General features: G+C 36.3%; 1 protein-coding gene across 6 annotated transcripts in view; it reads left to right on the top strand.

The window, feature by feature from the left end:
• Window positions 1-20078, top strand: part of BICD1 (BICD cargo adaptor 1) — a 210072-nt gene that overhangs the window by 180094 nt on the left and 9900 nt on the right. Inside the window, exons 7-9 of one of the 6 annotated variants that reach the window (XM_028113257.1) lie at window positions 1407-1724; window positions 2701-2894; window positions 14776-14784. In XM_028113257.1, coding sequence (XP_027969058.1) covers window positions 1407-1724; window positions 2701-2894; window positions 14776-14784 — 521 coding nt within the window. Of the gene's footprint in view, window positions 1-1406; window positions 1725-2700; window positions 2895-14775; window positions 14785-20078 lie in introns of those variants that run through there. The other 5 variants (XM_028113256.1, XM_088025577.1, XM_028113261.1 and 2 more) reach the window with 5 other exon arrangements.

The following is a 20078-nucleotide window of genomic DNA, read 5'->3' on the forward strand; positions in this document are numbered from 1 at the left end:
GATGCAGGGGACCTGTAGGAACTGACTTCTGGGTCTGAGCCTGGGAGAGTTCAAGGAGTAGGGTAGATACACCTCTGGCCACTGTGAAGGGCTGGATAGAGAAGGGGGATGGTACAGAGTGCTCCCCTCTTTGATGAAAGAAATCAGTCAGCATTACATGAAGAATATATATATATATATATTCTTTTAAAAAGAAATCAGAACTTTTTTAAAGGGACATTTATATCTCAATCTGGTTTATTTAAGAATTATTTCTCCCAAATAGTGCATTTTCACACTATTTGTCTTTTTATGTATCGTAATTGCCTTTCTCCATAATATTTTTAAAAATATTATCTGAGCAGTTAAAAATAAGCCCAGGGTCCTGAAATCCACCTTCTATTTTACTAAGTCTCAATCTTTGTTATGATATCCCTGCTATGGTATCCCTACTGCTTCTTGACATCTAAGGTTAAAAAAAATAACATTTAAGGGACCCACCTGGATCTCAAGTTCTTTCACTAGAGTCTGTTTTTTTCTTTAAAATGATGCAAGGCTTGTGTTAATTTCAGTTTGTATAGTACATTTTAGATACCTCCATCGAGTCATTAACTCTCAGCTGGTGCATGAAGAATATTTATTATCTTAGTGGGTAAGTAAACTCAGAAAAAAAATCTGTGAATAATTGTGTGATTAATTTTTCCTTCCAAATGTTTATGTGCTTAGGTTTTACTTTTGATGGGGAGAAAGATCACTGAGCTTATCTTTCTGCTATCAAAGCTGAATAAAGATGTTCCTGACAGCCTGCTCTATCTGTATCAAACCCTATGCAAATCTTGGTTTTCTTTGACATCTATTGCTTTATCATCTGGTTGAGAAATCTTTGAAAATATTCAAGTTTCTAATTTAGGCAAATCTGCCATCTTGAAAGCAGTGCAGCTGCAATTTGTACTCAAAACCCATAAATATAGATAAAGAAGGAAAGGTTTTCTTTATAAATATTATTATTCTTTTGCATGCTACAAGCCTGGTCTGTAACAAACTTGTCACATTCCTCCAAAGAATACAATGTTACACCATAGAAGAACGTACAGACTATTGTAACACATCTAAGATGCTGTGAACATTACGTGAGACTTTACTGTTCATTCTTCTCACACCCTGGAGCAGCCTCCACAGTAACTCTGTCCTTGGGGTTTAAGATGTCACCTATTAAGAGTGTCCATATGTACTCCATTGTATAGATGAACCATCAGTTACTATATCTGCTCTGCTGTTTCCAGTTTTCCACTGTAATGGGTTACCTTCATTCTGCTCAGGGAAGACCAGGATTCTAAATCTAAATTCCAGGACAGTGCATTACTGTTCAACTTAAGTTCGACATTTAATTTCAGTGAGAGTTTCACTGAGATGTGTTTGGGTTCTAGATGTGATGAATACGTCACACAGTTGGATGAGATGCAGAGACAGTTAGCAGCCGCAGAGGACGAGAAGAAGACTCTAAACACTTTGTTACGAATGGCTATCCAGCAAAAACTCGCCCTGACTCAGCGGCTGGAGGACTTAGAGTTTGACCATGAGCAGTCCCGACGCAGCAAAGGCAAACTTGGAAAGAGCAAGATCGGCAGCCCTAAAGTAAGTGGGGAGGCGTCAGTCACCGTGCCCACCGTAGACACTTACCTCCTGCATAGTCAGGGCCCACAGACACCCAACATTCGGGGCAGCAGTGGTACTCAGAGAAAAAGGTATGCATGCAGCGATCTTCACAGTATGGTGCAGAGGCCAGATGTTTAGTTAACTGCAAAAATAAATGTGCTCTTATTGTGGAGGATGGAGGAAGGGAAGGAAGAGAAAAACTGTAGCTGTATTAACGGGCCTCGCCCCTGTTGGTTTTTCCAAATCAAAACCTTTTGATAATTGTGTTGATTTATTCCTTTCTGTCCCCCACGCCCCACCTCTTGATTAACCATAATATAATTTTCGAGTATCTGTCAACATTTTTGCTGTTCCTTGTATGCGTAAATATGCCTCTCCCTTACCTCCAACCTAAAAATTGCTAGCTAAAAGGTGAATATTAAGAATGAAGCTATGTTTTACCTGTTTTACATGACATTTAAAAGTCATTGTACTTCTGGTAATGGTGCTATTTACCAGCTTCTCTTTAATGGGGCAAGAATATGAATCTGTTCTCTTAGGGAAATTTTTGTCTGCATTACCAAACTGACAACTGACTAAAAGGAGATGTTTCTACTGAGGTAAAATGGAATGGAATGTGTATAGTCTTTTTCTTAAAAGCAGGTTTTTGTGCCTTTTCACTTGGTATGTGAATGTTGCTCAATAACTCATTTGCCAGGTTTTTAGTGGCTTGGTTTTGTGACCTTTTTACAGAGTCCTGGATGTTGAATTACTTACCCTGTATTTTCAGTTAATGGTAAAATTTTTATTTTAGGAACTTTCCGTAAAGAATCAAATAATATCAATATTTTCTATTTGCGGTTCAAACTGACTAACTATAATAAATTTCTTTTCCAGTATCCAATACAGTTTCCAAATAGGGTTGTATCCTGGTATGGAAACTAAGCAATTAGCAAAAATCTTGATTTACATGTTAAAAAAAATTAAATGCCAGTATAAATAATGCTGTCACTGGTGAGGCTTTGAAAGGTAATTAAAGTAAAACTTTTTTGTTTCCTATATGTATTTTCTTGGATCTCCTGCAAGACAATTTTCACCTTCCCTTTGTGATCAGAGCCGTCCCAGGACTTCAGGGGCTACCTACCTACAGAATTTATTAAGAGTTCCCCCTGATCCCACCTCCACAGAATCATTTCTTCTGAAGGGCCCCCCTTCCATGAATGAATTCATCCAAGGGCACCGGCTCAGCAAGGAAAAAAGGTTAACCGTGGCTCCACCAGGTAAACATTTTTTCCTTGGGTGCATGTGATGCAAATGGTTAGCTGAATAGACAACTCTCCCCTTCCTCCCAACCACTCATGCCCACCCATCTACGGAGTCCGACTTTGAATTCCTACAGCTAAAGTAAACACGCCTTTACGCTTAGCACCCTGTTTCCTCCTCTATTCTGCTAGACAAGCGTTCCTTAGGAGTCTCCAGGGACTTCCTTTTAACAGCCAACGATGGAAAATGAGAGTTGGAAGGAATGGGATAGGTCAAGGGAACCTAGCATCAGGTGTAATGCAGAGCACACTCCCAAGTCCTATTTGCAATTTGGTAGCTCATAGCGATTCCATCCTGATCAAATTTTGTCATTTTGTTCTGAAAATTTTTAAGGTAATTTCAGTAAAGGGAGCCATCTTTATAAAATCCTTTCGGGCTCATCTCCTTTTGTAGTGACTCAGAATGTCTCCTCAATCATTATAGAGAAAATAGAAGTAAAATCCTAAGATTTTGCTCCTCAGGAACATACACATCTTAGTGTAATATTCTTGTAGTTTGCAAGCCCTTATTGATTTATGCTTACCAATATACTCACATTTTATGTTTAGCTTCACCATTTTACATTTTTCTTTTTCAAATATTTTTCCTATGAAGAGCTTCAGTTGAAAATGTGACTCACTCCTGAGTACTGAGACCCAGACAGCTGCACTCAGTTTTGTCTTCTGGACCCTACTGTAACCTTTGAGTTTGCCACAGAATTTTGTTTTTTAATTCACTTTGATTTTATCGCCTACCTCATTTACTTCGATTTTTACCTTAATTCCTTTTTGGAAACCTCAGCCTTTGGATCTCTAATAGTTTTCTTACCTGATCTGTGAATTAGTCTACTGATTGGGCTTAGAAGGCGTGGTGTGGAAATTTACAGCACGTACTCTACATTCTAAGAGTGTTTGAGCGAATAAGTAGTGATAATGAGTTGGAAGAGCATAAAAGCCAAAATGTACACCAAAAAAAAAAAAAAAAACCAAACAACAACGCTGCTGGATGTTCTTACTTTCATAACTCATTTCCTATTATTTCAGACCCCTTTGGAAGGTACCTTGAAGTATCTGTAAATCACCAAAGTGGTTATGATTCATCAGGACACTTGAATAAAACCCACCAGTCATTTTAGTGTTCCAACTGGATTTAGTAGCACTCTCTACTAGAACTTAGAAAAGAAATCCTGTGATTAATAAGTAACCCTATTGTATTTTAATTTAAAAGTGACATATCAATAAGATTAAAAATTATAAACAATAGCTATTTTCATTTTGTATATGATCATTTGATCCTTATTTACATTAATATGTATTTGTATCATTGTCATGACATTGTCAAAACCATTAACATTATATTGTAAACTTTTTTGTGTTACCTAGTCTATTTTTATTTTTAAAGGTTGTATCATAAATTTTGTTTCAGATGTTATTGCATTAATCAGTACTTCTTCTCTTGTTAACCACTGGAATAGTTTTTCATTATTTGTTATTTTATGCAGTGCTGCTAGAAATATCCTTATGCAGTCAACTTTTCATCAGTTCAGTTTTTCTCAAGCAAGATCATTGGGTTAAAATTACAAACATCTTTGTGTTTTGTGCTCCATTTTGACATTGCTGTCAAAGAGAGTATATCCACGTACCAAAAGTCTCACAAAACATTTTTCCTGTTTTCAATACATTCTGAATCCTTCTATGACTTTTTGCACACTATACACAACTTGCAACTCTAAGGCTACTTAACCGTATGTGAATGAAAGCACCATTATGTTGTATTACATTCTTTAGTTTTGAATAACTAGAAAATGCCATTGGCCTTAGAAATTATCATTATATTATACAAGATTAAAGATATAAAGAACATGGCATTCAGAATCATCACTAGGCCAGAAAATCATTTTAATGACAACATAGCATACTAATAAGCTTTACATTTTTGACCATTCATTTGAAGTTAAAATAATGATGCAGGGAGAAAGTAAAGCTGTTATTACAGCCTAAGGAATTTTCAGTTATATACCATACGTCCTACCAGATTTGTTCTTAATAAATTTTTAGATCAACTGAGCAACATTTTCTAAAAAGTTTTGGCTAAATCAATTACTATAGAAAGTGACTAATTACCTACACCAAACAAATTGTAGCTTCTAAAAGTATTTGTATTATTGACAATATGTATTATTTTTTGTAGGCTGAACTGCATTGGGTAAGACATATTAAATATTATTTATGGTGCTTTTACTGTATAAAATGTGTCCAGTAAGCTGAGAAAGGGAAAAAATGCCATATATATCCAGTCCTATGTTCTCTGCAAGAAATATTTTAAACTCACGGGAAATAATAGATTTTTATAGTATTTTTTATTCATGAATTTAATGTTACTGATAATTATAAAATTTATTAGCTAATAACAATATATATTCATCATTTTAAAAGGATAATTCCATGTTAATTTATTAGAATGTTTTGGATAAGTTTTCTGAAATGTATTTTTAATATATCTTTGTAGGTGATTATTATTATTCTAATAAGTGGGTTTTCTATTGAGGACCATTGAAGTAGTTAAATTAATTAAATCATTGCAGTGGATATACAAAGAATTTAATTTGTTTTGGATCCTTTTGTTGAAGAATTATGACAGATTTAAATCTCGTTTAAAAATTTAAAACATAAAGCATAAAATATTATCTACCATATATAAAGGATATTTTCAAATAGATTTTATTTCTATGAGACGGTCAGCAGAAAACCCTATCTTCTTCAAGCCACAATTTCTCAATTTCTGGAAAATCAACTCTAGGATGGGGCATTGATTTTCAAAATTAATAGATTGTTTTGTATTAATTGGTTTACAACATTAATACAACCTTTTGGAGGAAAATTCTGGCCTTTGCCTCTGACTTTGGCTGTTTCTGCTGCCTCATCCCCTCAAACTCCAGAGTTTCTGTCCTTAGCTTGTTGACTTTCTTGTTGCTGACTTAGTCCTTATCTTAGCATACAGACTCCAGTGTTCCCACCCATATTGCTACCAGCCTTGATGAATCTGAGTCAAAAAGGACCCTGTTGACATCAACGAGTTTACAATCAGGCAGCAGGTAGTACATCTTCATAAAATCATTGTTTGTTTTTATATTATTTATCATATAAATAGCTGTTACATATTATTTATATAATAACAATAAAATCTTACCATTTCATCAATAATTAAAATCAATCTATCAGAATATGTGAAAGAAATCTATGTAATTTATAGTCAAGAGATGTTATTTCTATAGTAAATACTTGACTATGTGATTTGCACAGGTAAATTAGGTTCGTGAACCCAATTGCAATGTGTGTATGTGTGTATGTGTGGAGGCTTCCCCACTCCAATAAGCAATTCTCAGACATCAGCTGGGTATGCTGCAATTCAACTGAGTTCTGACACTGTCTACACAGAAATAACATTAGATTTCGCCTGTTAAGTCTCAGTCCCACAAGGCTGCCCCTCCCCCCTTTTCAGACACCAGTTGAAAGCCCGGGTTATTACTTGTGTTTCTGACCACCTGGCTATGGATTAGAGGTTCCAGTGACCCTCCTCTTTGGCTTCAAAGACCAGTCACAAGTTTAGGTTGTTACCTATATTTCTAACCAACTGACTATGAATCAGAGTTCCCGTGACCCCCTCCTCAGGTTCAATCAGTTTGCTAGAGAAACTCACAGAACTCAGAGAAATATGTTACTTACTAGATTACTAATTTATTATAAAAGGATGTAACTCAGAGATAGCCAGATGGAAGAGATGTATAGGGCAAGGTATAATGAAGAACTTGGAGTTCCACGTTCTCTTCCAGAGCACACCACTGTCCCCACATCTCCAGACATTCACTAACACAGTGCTTTTGGGGTATTATGGAGGCATCATTACATAGGCATTATTGATTAAATCATTGGCCATTGGTGATTGATTCAACCTCCAGCCCCTCTTCCCTCCCCAGAGGTTGGGTAGTAGGACTAAATGTTCCAACCCTCTAGTCATATGGCATATTGATTCTCCTGGCAACCAGTCCCATTCGTAGGTGGAGTCCAAAAGTCACTTTATTAAAATAACTGGGGACACCTTTATCATTGTCAACACTTAGGAAATTCCAAGAGTTTTGAGAGCTGTGAGACAGGAATTGTGGATGAAAACCAAATAAATCTTTCTTCTAAAGCACAATATCGCAACAGGATAAACAAATCTCAGACTTAAAAAAGCAAGCTTGAACTCTTTTCTTGAAGTGACAGCCTAAGCAATTTGCTCTTTACACTGTGTTTTGCATGTAGGAGCTTTCCCTTTTGGGTGTTTTACTTTCCCTGATGATTTCAATTCCCTCTGCCCCTCCCTACTTCTCTCTTGCTCTCCTTCTCTTTCTCTGACACCATTACTGAACTAGTGGGAGAGAATGGTATTGTTTTGAAATCTGAAAATTTTGTATGATATTTTGGTTTTGCCAGTCTTTAAAGCAGTGTTAACCTTAGATACATAATCACCCTTTTAGATGTATAGTCAACAACAGACACAAACATGTTCATGAGTGAAAATTACCTTTACATTTCACTACATTCAAACATTTTTCTGTTTTTTATATTGTAGTTTATGTTCTCTCTCTCTCTCTCTCTTTTTAATTCATTTGAGACCAAGAGATACAGAGTGAGAGAGAGAGCAAGAGCAGTAAGGAAAGGCAGAGGAAGAGGGAGAAGCAGACTCCCTGCTGAGCAGGGAGCCCAATGCGGGGCTCGATGCCAGGACCCTGGAGATCATGCCCTGAGCTGAAGGCAGATGCTTAACCATCTTAGCCACCCAGGAGCCCCTGTAGTTTATGTTCTTAAGCATGTACCAAACCTACATTTCTTTCCTTAACTCTTTTGCTCATTCACTCATTCATCAAAATTTAACAGAATGTATTGAGCTACCACTATGTGTCAGGCACTTTTGTTGGCTTTTGATATAATGTTATTTATGTGAAACATCATCCCTGTGCTTCAAATAATTAATGGTGTTAATAGATGTTCCCAGAATAAACAGAGGAGTTGGGGTGGTTAGGAGCATTCTCCCAAAAGAAAAGCAAGCACTGGTCATGAAAGTTGACTAGACCTTGATAGGCAGACAGTAGGAATGCCGATGTGGGTAATGAGAAGAGCCTTCTAGGAAAAAGGTCAGCTTTTGCAAAGACCATGAGTTTGGGGACTAGAAATTGAAGGGGGACTTGGGAGTGATGGGAAATGACACTGGAAAGACAGACAAGGACTTGAAAACAGATAGCCAGATTAGTAGAGTGGACTTTATTCTTTGGGCATAGATGACTGTTTTAAGAATAAGATCAGGTTTTCATTATATTAGATTGCCCTGACAGCAAGGTGGAGAATGGATTGGATGTGGCTAACACCTAAGGTAAAGAAGTAGGTATGGAGTCTCATGAAACGTGCAGATGAGAGGTGGTGGAGACTTGGAATCAAAACAGGGAGAAGTGTGAATGTTGACACGTGTCTGAATTTAGAGAAGTCCAACCATACCTGAGAGCAGGAGCTCTGCTTAACTCTAACTGCCTGTCTCCTTCATCCTCCCATATTTTATATGTAGAAGGAGCTCAGTGAATGCTATTTGAACTGACTTTCTGAACTAATAGACAGCCTCAGTGGTTTTTTTCCCTAAAGTATATTTTTTCCTCTGGAGGCTTCTCCATTTTTGTGAGCTCCTCTTCCCCAAATCATTATGCTTTTTTCCGCCCCCACAGGATTCAATCCTTGAAATAGCTGGAGCGAACAGTGGTCTGTTGAAACTTGCGATCTTTTTAGGCTTGTATTTTCTCTTAACATAGCTTCTATAGAGTTCTCTGCAGAGGAAGGCTTGGGCATTTTCTGATGCTAGAGCATGTTGCCCTTGGTTTGGTATCTGACAAAAGTTAAATCAAAAATATTAATTCAGAAAATTGCCAACCACATGTTGAAGTATATGTTTCTATCTGGCCCCAATGTAATATACAATTAGAAATTGGTTCAAATTTCCAAATTTTACTGTATCATGTATGCTGCAGGAGTATTTTTCTTTTTCTGGATTAGTCATGGTTCATTTTACAGTGGAAATGTCCAATACCCTCCTATTTCTTTTCAGTATTTTTTCAAGGAGCAATTCTATTTTTACAGGAAATCTTTTACTATAGGATGATCTTGAGTTGGAATGTGCATCATTAAAAATGTCATCTGAGAGATGTCTCTTCATTAGATTCCATCTGTCTCTCTGATGAAAGATACCCAATTGAAAACTGAAAAATGTATCTCACTTTTTCCCAAGAGCTCCATATTTGCTTTGTTTAGATAAATACCTGATATTCTCTAATTTAGCTGGATGTTTTGATTTTCGCCCAGGTAACTAGTTTCATATGAAAATATTTTAGAATTTTAAGATTTTCCCCCTCTGTTATTTTCTCTTACAAAGTGTTTAACCTATATGTATCATATATACCAGTTTTACACTGTGTACATAAATTATGAAGACTTTTCTGATCCCTTATATTCACCAGGTAGAATTACCTGCCTCCTTCTCTTTGCCTCACTACAGATGGCATAGGCACAGTGTCTTAAATCACATTCCTCTATGAATCTGTAAGCTTTTGGGCAGGAACCTTGCTCCTTGATCTTTTAGTTTTCAGGATCCTGCACTGTACCTGGCACATAGTAGGCCCTCAATTTGGTGGATAATTGGCAATAAGTCCAAATTTTCTACGATATCTCAAATATTTGGTTTATTATGGTTTATCACCTATACATGTAGATCTTCTAATGTATAGATTATAAATGGTGTATTTCAGATGAGATTTAACGTAGGTGATGTAATCAAATCTCCATAAGAGTTGCATTTGGGAAATTTCCAAGTCAATTATTCACTTTTCTTATCATTTAATTTAGGCAGTGTGTGTGTCTGTGTGTGTGTGTAATATTATATATATAACATGGCATATTATATATAATTTAAATAATCTTTATTTGGTTGTTTTATATGGGTGCCTAAAAATCAAGGCAATTATAAAATACCCATGTAGTACGGAGTAAAAGATTACATATAAATATGTAGGCTTTCCTTATTTTTTACTTTCTCTTATTCCTTTTTATCTGTTTTTAAAATAGTTTTTAAGTACTTACATATAAATATGTAGGCTTTCCTTATTTTTTACTTTCTCTTATTCCTTTTTATCTGTTTTTAAAATAGTTTTTAAGTACCATGAATAGATAATGATGGTTCAAAGTTCAAAGGTTACAAAAGGTTGTGAAATAGAAAGTAGCTCTCTCCCAGCCTACTTCTTGTGTCCTTCCAGAAACATTCTCTATATGTACAATATATAAATATGTACATATATAATCACAACTATGTATTATATATGTATTAACATTGGCACAACCACAACCATTGTTATGCATGCTATTTTTTTTTCCACTTAATATAGCTTGGCTTTCTTTATATCAGTATTCACCTTTCTGTTTATTTTTAACCAGATGTTATGGAGGACAAGGAAGATACTTGAACCCTTTACGAAAGCTTGAAGTGTTCAAGTGTAGAATAGAAATATGTCTTGCCAAACAATAAAATGGCCACCACAAGAATGTTTCACCTTCTAGACCAGAGCTATTCAATAGAAAGATAATGTGAACCAGATATGTAATTTTAATCTAGTAACCATATGAGAAAAAGTAAAAGAAACACATGAACTTAATTTTAGTAGTATGTTTTATTTAACACAATATATCCATAATATTATCATTGCAAGGTGCAATCAATAGAAGCAATTATTCAGATATTTTATGTTCTGTTCTTCTTAGTCTTTGAAATTCAGCGTATATTTTGCGCTGTCTGATACGCTACATCTCAATTTGAATTAGCCATATTTCAGGGGCTCAGTAGCCAGATTTGGCTAGTAGCTACTGTATTGGTCATACAGTTCTAGGCCGTCTTACTTACCAGTGGTTTTAACTAGATGTAATTTCTGCACAGAAACCTAAAATTTTACTCATAATTTTACAATAAGACTTAAGATGGCACATATTTAGGTTTTCTTTTGAAATGAAATATTGGGCCAAATGTTTTTTGTTGCAGATTGATTCTGCTTTGTCTCTGATTGGTGGCAATGCTCTTTTAAATAGGTACACAGTAAATGTTTGTATACTCTTCTTTATACATCTCTTTTATTTGTTATTAGGTCTCTTTGTCAGTATTATAATTTAATTCCAATTGTTTAGGTACACCCTAAGAAACCATATGTCTTAAATATTCTTAAAATAATTATACAACTTTTTTTAAAAAAATTGGCGTAGTCAAGCTTGTAAAAAGTCCATTTTATTTAAGTAGGGAGTGCATTGGTAATGTTTATAATGCGTCCTGCCAATTTTAGATGGCAGAATTTAATCACACCATACAGAGACCGGAAACACAAAACAACTCTTTCCAGGTGGGTCCCATGTGTTTTTCTTTTGTCGTGGGTAACAGAGAAGATAAAGACAATACTAAGTAAATAATTTCATGGTGCAAACTGAAACCAGTCAATAAATAATGCAGTAACTAAGGGAACATCTGATGACTGCAGTTCTATCAGCATTTTTATTTATTTTTTATTTTTGTTTTTGTTTCTTACTCCTTCCTCCGTCAGGTATACTATCCAGAACTTAAATTTTCTTAAAAGATTCCATATTCAAAACCTGAGCATTGTAAGCCAAATAAGCGATGATAAAAGGATTACTGAAGGGATCCACGTGAAAACCAACATTGTAGCTGGAATGTGCATATTATATTAGATAATATTTTTCAGTCCATGTTGATGATTTTAGTGTAACTATGTAGTGTTAAGGTCTTTTAAGTTTTATTAATATTAAACCCATGGAAATTGAAATTTTCTTATTAAATTCTTCAAGGAAAAAACTAAAATCTTTCCCTAATACATATATTAAGTGAAAGAAAATAGTTTTTTTGATATACCTAATTATTACATATTCAGGGCAAAAGTGGTCAGGGCATACTTGTGTCCACCAGAGTCCAGCCATGTGGTGCTAAAGATAGAGGCCTCCAGAAGGTGGCTGAGTCTGGAGGGGTTCCTGGGGGAAGGGAGCACAGATGGGCTGAGACCCACAAAAGATCCAGGACATTCCAGCCTATAACTGCCTTCCTCTCCTGATTCTGCCCAAATGACACTTTCTGGCTCACTAAAAATATCAATAGGGAGATAGAAAACATGAAAGAGACACACCTGTGGGATTGGTTTGTAGATCACAGCTCCTGCTTCAGACCCACTGAAGTGACCGGGCTCTGCCCCCAAAATGACAAACTAGTCCAAATACTGAAATAAGAAATTGCTCATGTTCTCTTACCACTTTCTACCTGTGCATGCTCCCCACCATCAGGTGAGAGAACAGCCTTTATTCTGCCTACCTGCCATCAATTACTTACCTACAGCGCCTAACCCTTAGTGTCTTTGGTATCCTTCGTGGGTGTCGGGTGCTACAACTGTCTACCATTGGCATCGCCTTGCCTTCATATCCCAAAGCCCCCTCTGCAAAGAAGAGTACTCAGTTCTGGTGGGCAGCTGGGGCCTCTCCCTCATTGTATTCCAGGGGAAAATGGCCATCAGCATCTTCTCTGCTCTGCTAACCCTATTTAACCCAGTCTGCTGGCACTCGTCTATTGTATTCTATTGTTTGCCCTCACTGTAACTATGTAACAGTCTTTGTTATTTAAAGAAGAAAAGCAACAACAAACCCTCTGATCATAAGCATTTCCCAGGATGTTATATCCAAACTTCAGCTTTCAGAGGGACATTTTCTACTTACAAAGAACACTAAGAAAAACATACTAAGAAAAAGCCGCAATAGATCCCAGTGAAGTCTATCTTGAGGTTAACAACTGTAGACTTTCCTTTACATTTCTAATGATATATGGACAGTTACAGTGAAGAAATAGTGAAGGAACTTCTCCCAACTCTGAGACTCTCTGATTCTATGAATACAAGTCATTCCCTTCTTGACTGGGACTGGAGCTTTGTAAATAACCCATATTTCCAAATAGACCTGTAAGGAAAAATACTAAAATATCTCAGCACCAGTAGTATAGTTTGCATCAAGAAAAAGGAAAATTTCCATTTTCTTAATAAACAGAACAAACTTTTTTTATTTGACAACTTAAAGTGTCTGTGTGTTCACTGACTGTACAAGGGAGAAAGGAACAGTGCTCCAGAGTTCATGCCAAGTTCTTGCTGGGTGCTCACACTTTGATTTACTTCTCAAAACTGATGGGATTCAGTTTCTAAGAGCATACCTAGATTGGTATACATGATACGGAGGCCACTGATTTAATTCAGAAATGTTTCTGTAGTGCCCACCAACATGGCAGCCAACCAGACCCTTCTGAGGCCTTAACAGACAGTTAGGGAATGAACCTTTCTACATGCTAACCCGGGCTTCAGTGGCCTTCCTGAGCTCTGAGCAAGTTGGTCAGGGTCTGAAGGAGCAGCCTGAGTTCTGCTGTGAGCATGGTGCGAATGACGGGTAGTTGTAATGCTCATGGAAAGGCTACCCTTGCTACTTATTCCTTTGTTTTAAATGATGTAGTGGAAATGTAGTTCCATAGCACTTGCACCTAGACTACTTAAAGTGACCTAATAATTAAACTCGTACAGCTAATCAAGCAGAAAAGATTCACAGCGCTCTGTATTCATTGCTTAACAATGGAGCATCCAGCCACCCTGGTTTTCGCTTTGCGCAACTATATGTCCCTTCTTCTACACACCCCTCTCTTTAGTCATCTGTTGATCCTTGTTTGGTTTCCTTGGCTGTTTCCCCAGTGTATTGCGCCTGAAATTATGAGAGGAAAAAGGAAAAGCACAACTCAAAACAGCTGCTTTATTCCTTTCTATTGTTTACTTTTAAAAGAAGTAAAGTCATAAAGATGTCCTATAACTCTTAATTTTACTGTCCTTTAATTGTCGCCTCTCAGCCAAAAACAAACAGTCATTGATATGTTCTCCATATCACAAATCTTAAGTTTTTAGGAACTGCACATGTAAAAGCCAAGTTTGTTTCAGTTTTGCTCATTATTGGACTCTGGGGATTTTCTTTTTCTTTTTTTGGTGTATAGGTTATGTCACTTCCGTGTGTCCAGACCATAAATCAGATCTCCTTCTGAGGGACTGCTTTTCAAGCTGGCCTCTCACGTAACTGAATTAGTGCATGAAGGTTCTCAAGAGATGGACTAGATTAGACTGTTACTCTTAAAATAGTTGAAAGAAACAACTCTAATGTCAAATATTTGCATTGATAGTTTTATATGAAAATATGTATGTTTATTTTGCAGGACACTGATTTAGAGCAGGACTGTTACTTTAGCTAAACCTACTTTTAGTGGATATAAAATTGTTGCTTTTTTTTAGTTGAAGGGGAAAACCTTTCCTCATGTTAAGGACTTTTTTGCTGCTCTGATGCTGTTCATTTAGTCCATTTTTTGCTCTAACCTGAGCCTTGCCTCCCAATTCTTCATTGCACATAAGAGTATGTCTTACTACAAATAGAATCAGTCTATGATCAGTTTGGATCGTAAGATCTAAAATTCAAAGTTTAGAGTAGGAGGGGGTGCTCTGGCACAGACATCCCAATGAGGATGCTGCTAAGTGCACCTTGTTTACCTATTTCTGGCCATCCAGGCGGTCCCTGCTCTACCTCTATTCACATGTCCTTAAAAAAACAAGTATAGGATAGTCACTTACTCTAAGTAGGTATTTATGGAATAAGCCATATATAATGACAATAGAATCAGTTAAACATAAATTTTTTTCTCTTTTTATGCACTACTTGACATCAAAAGCAAAAAGAGGTAAGTTGGCTATAAACCTGTAGGTGAACCTTACTTTCTTTAATAGAATTATTCCTGAGTAGCTTTGCTTCAAATAAGTTTCAATAAATCACATACTTTTATATTAGGAAACTTATCTTTGTAAATTCTTATTCCTTTCTTTGAAAAATGAATAAGCACCTTCTGTAAACTTGGATTTTAAAAATATTTAGTATTTGAATATATTGCTTTTCCTTTAACTGAGTTATACTTATGGTTTAATTTGCTCGTGAGGACACAGTGTATTTTGTAACACTTTTTAGTTTGGGGGTCTCTGAAATGTTCTCCCCCCCAAATATGAATTACATAAGTATTTCTTCTTTTCTAAGAAAAGTAAAAAAAAAAAAAAAAAAAGCCAAGAAACCACTGACATTGGTGAAAACCTGTAATTTTCAGATCCATCGCTTTACAGAAGAAGAAATCCTGAACCTCTCAGAATATTTTCTAGTGTTGGTTTGTTTTTGATTTTTTTCAATGATGAAAAAAAGTATTAAATAAGAAAATCAAACACATTTCACTGAGTGGTGTCTGCTATATTTTTCTTTGGGGGATATGTTTTTTACAATGGATCTTTTTAGTGGGTTTTTGGTTGTAGTTTGTTAACTTAATTTCTCTTTTGTGTCTTTCTGATGATGAAGTTAATTCTGACACTTCAAAGGTATAGCTGGTCTTCATCTGCTACGTGCTATTTTTGACTTTGCTGAATGAGAACAGACCATCATACCACCTTGAGTTAACGCTGTACCAGCTGACACTGTTCTTGGGAAGGTCATTTCTGAACAAAAGGCTGTTTTTGAAAAGGTGTTTAACTGGTGTAAGAATCTGGCAGCAAAATGTACTTTTACCTCTTGGTGCCACTGTATTTTATCCCCCACCCCCCAAATTTATCTTCTGTCTTCCTACCATAGGCAGTTGATTCCACACATGCTCATGGTTTCATTGTACCTTGTTCAGGAGCAGAAAGTTGACTTTACTGCAGGGCATTTGTATATTTCTCTTTTGCAAGGTTCGAAATAAAAAATAGATTGTGAATATTGCTTTGTTTTATCAGCTAGCCATATGTTATCCATCAGGACAGCAAATGGAAAGCTGGGTAAAAGTTTTTGTCTAATCTATAATAACTGAAAGGTCTAAAAATGCTCCCTCTTCTTCGCAAGTCATTCTCTGATTCTACATCGTTGAAGACCATTTTAATGCTTGTCACCAAAATGTGATAAACTATATGCAGTTGTCATTTGTATGAAGGCAGAGCCAGATGTTTTTTAAGATTTGTTATCAGGTCATATTTTTGCATTGTCTACATGGAATTGTTTTCCATGTATTTCAACAATTCTGTCTTTACTGTTCTTTGGAAAATTTTAATGAATAATGATTGTTTCTGACTATCAAGGGTATAAACCTGTAACCGAATTTGCTGTGTTAAACACTGATGGAAAGATAAGGCGGAAGTGTCTGGTGACATGAATTAGTAGATTACACTCCTGAGTAGTCGGAAATAAGGCCATCGTCTTATCTGTGGATACTTTCAGAGAAACTAATGTATTAACAGGATATGTCATATGTTTGGCAAAAAGGAATGAGATAGCCAACTCTATGTGTTTGATTATAAAATGCTAAAAGTTGTTCACAGCTCTCCATTTTTATTAGTGTCAATGTACCATTAAGTTCATCATTAGATTTTTTTAAAAATATTTCAACTTTTCTGATTACTGTTTATATTTATGTCGATGCTTCTATCTCATGCTCTCCTTATTATTTTTCTTTATAAAATGTTCCTACTTTAAATATTTATTTTTTTCCTAAATTCTCTACTCTGTATGTATGTTTTTTTTTTCAGTTTATGTGTATAGGCATCCATAGGAGTACTTAAGTGTTCAAGCTGTTACTATTAGGAGAATGTATTTTGATGCTTCTTACCATTAACTTTTCTGTTAATTCACTAACACACTATTAATCATTTTGTAGATTTAGTGAGGAATAATTCAGTACTGGTGTTATTTGGCACACTTTAAATAATGGCAATTAAAATTATTTTCAAGATTTATACATCAAAGTCTTACAATTATAAAGAAGAATAATTAATCACCGAATGTTACTAAATTAACTTTAAAACCTTTATCAGATAGTATTTCCTCTTTCTTATTTCTTTTATTAGAAAGATGTTATGTTAGGAATGCCTAATTGTAAATTCTCCCTTCTTCAAATGGATCCATCAGACAATGCATTAATAAAGTACTAATAAACAAATCCAAGGATGCTTTAGGGAAGGTGAAATAAGTATATTAGCAAGTATTTTTCACCACATGCATCCCCAAGCAAACTCTTGTGGGAAAACAAAGAATTATAAGGTAGGGTCCTCCCTACTCTGAACCACATAGAATGATGGAGGAGATTAGATATACCGCAAGGACAGCAGTGGTCAAAGCTGTATGCAGAAATGTTGAAGGAGATGCTATAAGTGCTAAAGGAGTTTAGGGAAAGCAGACACTTCCTCCTGGATGGTTGGGAATAAAGATGAAACCTTTTAGTTCTGAATAGTCCAAGAGAAGAGCATTTCAGATGAATGTAATGATAGGGGCAAAAAAGATATATCATTGTCAAAATGATTTCATCATATGGTCTATCTTGGCTTTTTAAATTTCATTGTTGTCAATGGCATTTACTTTGTTTCTTGAAGCTGAAAACCTCAAGGTCACCTTGACTCCTCCCCTTAGTCCCTCATGTGTAATCAATGACCTGTTCCTGTCAACAGACCCTGGGCTACATGCTTTCACAGGCATTCTCTCACCTGGTCTGCAAAGTGCTATTTAATGTCCTCACTTAACAGAAAAACTGAGGCTCAGAACTTTTAAGTCACTTTATTGGTGTCTCTCAGCTCCTTTTTGGTGGAGCCAGGGATCTAAACACCAAAGTCTCTCTGATGGACTCTAAATTTCATGCTGACATGAAGGAAAGTTGAAGAGCACAGGGGAGAGAGAATGGGAGTGAAGAGGAAGATGAGGAGACCACAGAGAATTGCTACATCCTTGGCAGATGGAAGAAAATTATTGTGAGATACCTATTATCCATTCCCAAGGATTGATGTGTAAGGCCCTCACTTAAGACCTGGGTGTATACATAAGTATGTCAGTAGCTAATTATGGGGAGCACCTTTGTGCTATTATTTGCAAATATATACAACTCCTGAGTTTGGGAGGCTTTTCTTTAATAATTTGCATTTTTTCTGTCTCCAGTGCACAGAAATGTGTATTTTTTTTAAGTTTTTTTTTTTCTTTTTTTGAGAGAGAGTGATAGCACAAGTGGGGAGGGGAGAGAGAAGCAGACTTTCCACTGAGCAGGGAGCCTGATGCAGGGCTTAATCCCAGCACCCTGTAATTATGACCTGAGCCGAAGGCAGATGCTTAACCGACTGAGCCACCCAGGCGCCCCTAGAAATGTGTATTTTCTATCAATGACTCAAATCTCATATTCTATCAACAGTTTAGTTCTCCCCAGTAAAACGTATTTATTTGTCCCAACCTTAGAATGCTTAAAGTTTAGAAAAATAAGGAGAACTTTGGCTGTTCTCAGTTTACTTAGACTAGAGAGGTACTGTTAGCAGAGTAAGAGGTAAGAGACGGGGTGACAATTGCTTCCAGTTTGGAGCAAGTACAAAGGCTCCATATTAGTTTGTGAGGGCTGCAATAGCAAAAGACAGCAGACTGAGGGGCTTCAACCATCCACATTTGCCTATTCATAGTTCTAGAAGCTGGAAGTCCGAGATCAAGGTTGGGCAGGTTTGATTTCTCCTGAGGCCTCTCCCCCTGTTGTGTTGATGGCCACCTTCTCCCTGAGTCCCCACATGGCCTGTGTAAAGCCATCCCTGGTATTTCTGTGTTCTAACTCTTCCAATCCCGTCTGCTCATAGGCTATCTATCAATCAGGCTGGATTAGGGCCCACTTAACACAGCAGCATTTTCACTTAATTACCTCTTTAAAGATCCTATCTTCAAATGTAGTTACATTCTGAGGTAGTCGTAGAGTTTCCAACATATGAATTTGGGGTGACAAAATTTAGTCCATTACAGGCTCCATGGGGCATTCCACTGGGCTTGTGTTCTCATTTGCCACTGTCTCCATGGGCCTTAAGAAAATCACTTAACCCTTCTGATCCTAAGTGTTCTGATGTCTAAAATGAGGATTATGACAACCAAACTCAATTGAGTTTTGTGGGCACAAAAAAGCTTTTGTTCACTATAAAAATCATATAGAAGGTAACCCTGCACAAATTCCTTAACCTCCCTAGGCCTCAGTTTCTCATTTCTAAAATAAAAATAAAACCTATCTCTTTAAGTTTTTTTTAAGGATTAAAGAGCTGTGGCATATAAAGTGTTTAGTCTAATGTCTGCAGAGATACAGCGCTTAATAAATATTACATGTTACTGTTATTTCTCATCCTTTCCTCTTCTGCTGGCTCTTCCTTTTCTGTCATTGCCGAAATCCCAATTAGCAAGTAGTTTGGAAGATATGACCAGGTGTGCAGAAAGAAGAAAGAGGGATATCCTTTCATCTCCCTTAGGGACACAAAAGAGGATGTCTTCTATGCTTTGATCATTAACTAGGGAGTTATTGTAGGACAATCCATAACCATTTCTGTCGACCTTCTGTTTAATAACTTTCATCATTAAACATTCTTGCTTTTCTGCTGCTAATCATCTGTCCTCATTGAAAGGTCCTTAATGAATATCGACCATTTACTCCAACGAGGTAAGATATTTGTTCCAAAGTGATATCTATTTGCAAATAACAGCAATGTCATTATTATATGACAGCAGTTGTTTAAGTGGGTAAATTTAATTACTGAACCTATCTTTCTTTAACAGCCTTGGAAATAGTACACCAAGTTAACAGAGATATTAACTGTCTCACCAAGAGCCATGTTTGCTGTTTGTATCATGAGTTTTCATTTTTTCTGCCAATTTTTGAAATATATGGGTTGCCATTTTTAAATGAGAAGGGGAAAAAAAGGAAAACACACATGCCTTTCCTCCTCACTTTTCTTGTTGAAGGAAAGATGCAAAAAAATCATGGCCTTATGAAAGATAGAGGAATAGGTGCCCAGGGAGAAATAGAATATGAAAGTGAACAGATGAATTCCTATGTGGATCAGAGGAGGAAATGTGGAAATAGAGTTTTTATACAGTGGAAAAGAAAGACATTTCTCTAACCTGTCAACCAACAACGTTGAGGTTGATCCTAGGCAAATTTCTGGAAGTGAATGTGTTTCATATGCTCAG

Source organism: Eumetopias jubatus, unplaced genomic scaffold (assembly GCF_037043125.1).
Source record: "Eumetopias jubatus isolate StellerSeaLion01/CBP00866 unplaced genomic scaffold, mEumJub1_p1.0 scaffold_8, whole genome shotgun sequence".
Classification (NCBI taxonomy): Eukaryota; Metazoa; Chordata; class Mammalia; order Carnivora; family Otariidae; genus Eumetopias; species Eumetopias jubatus.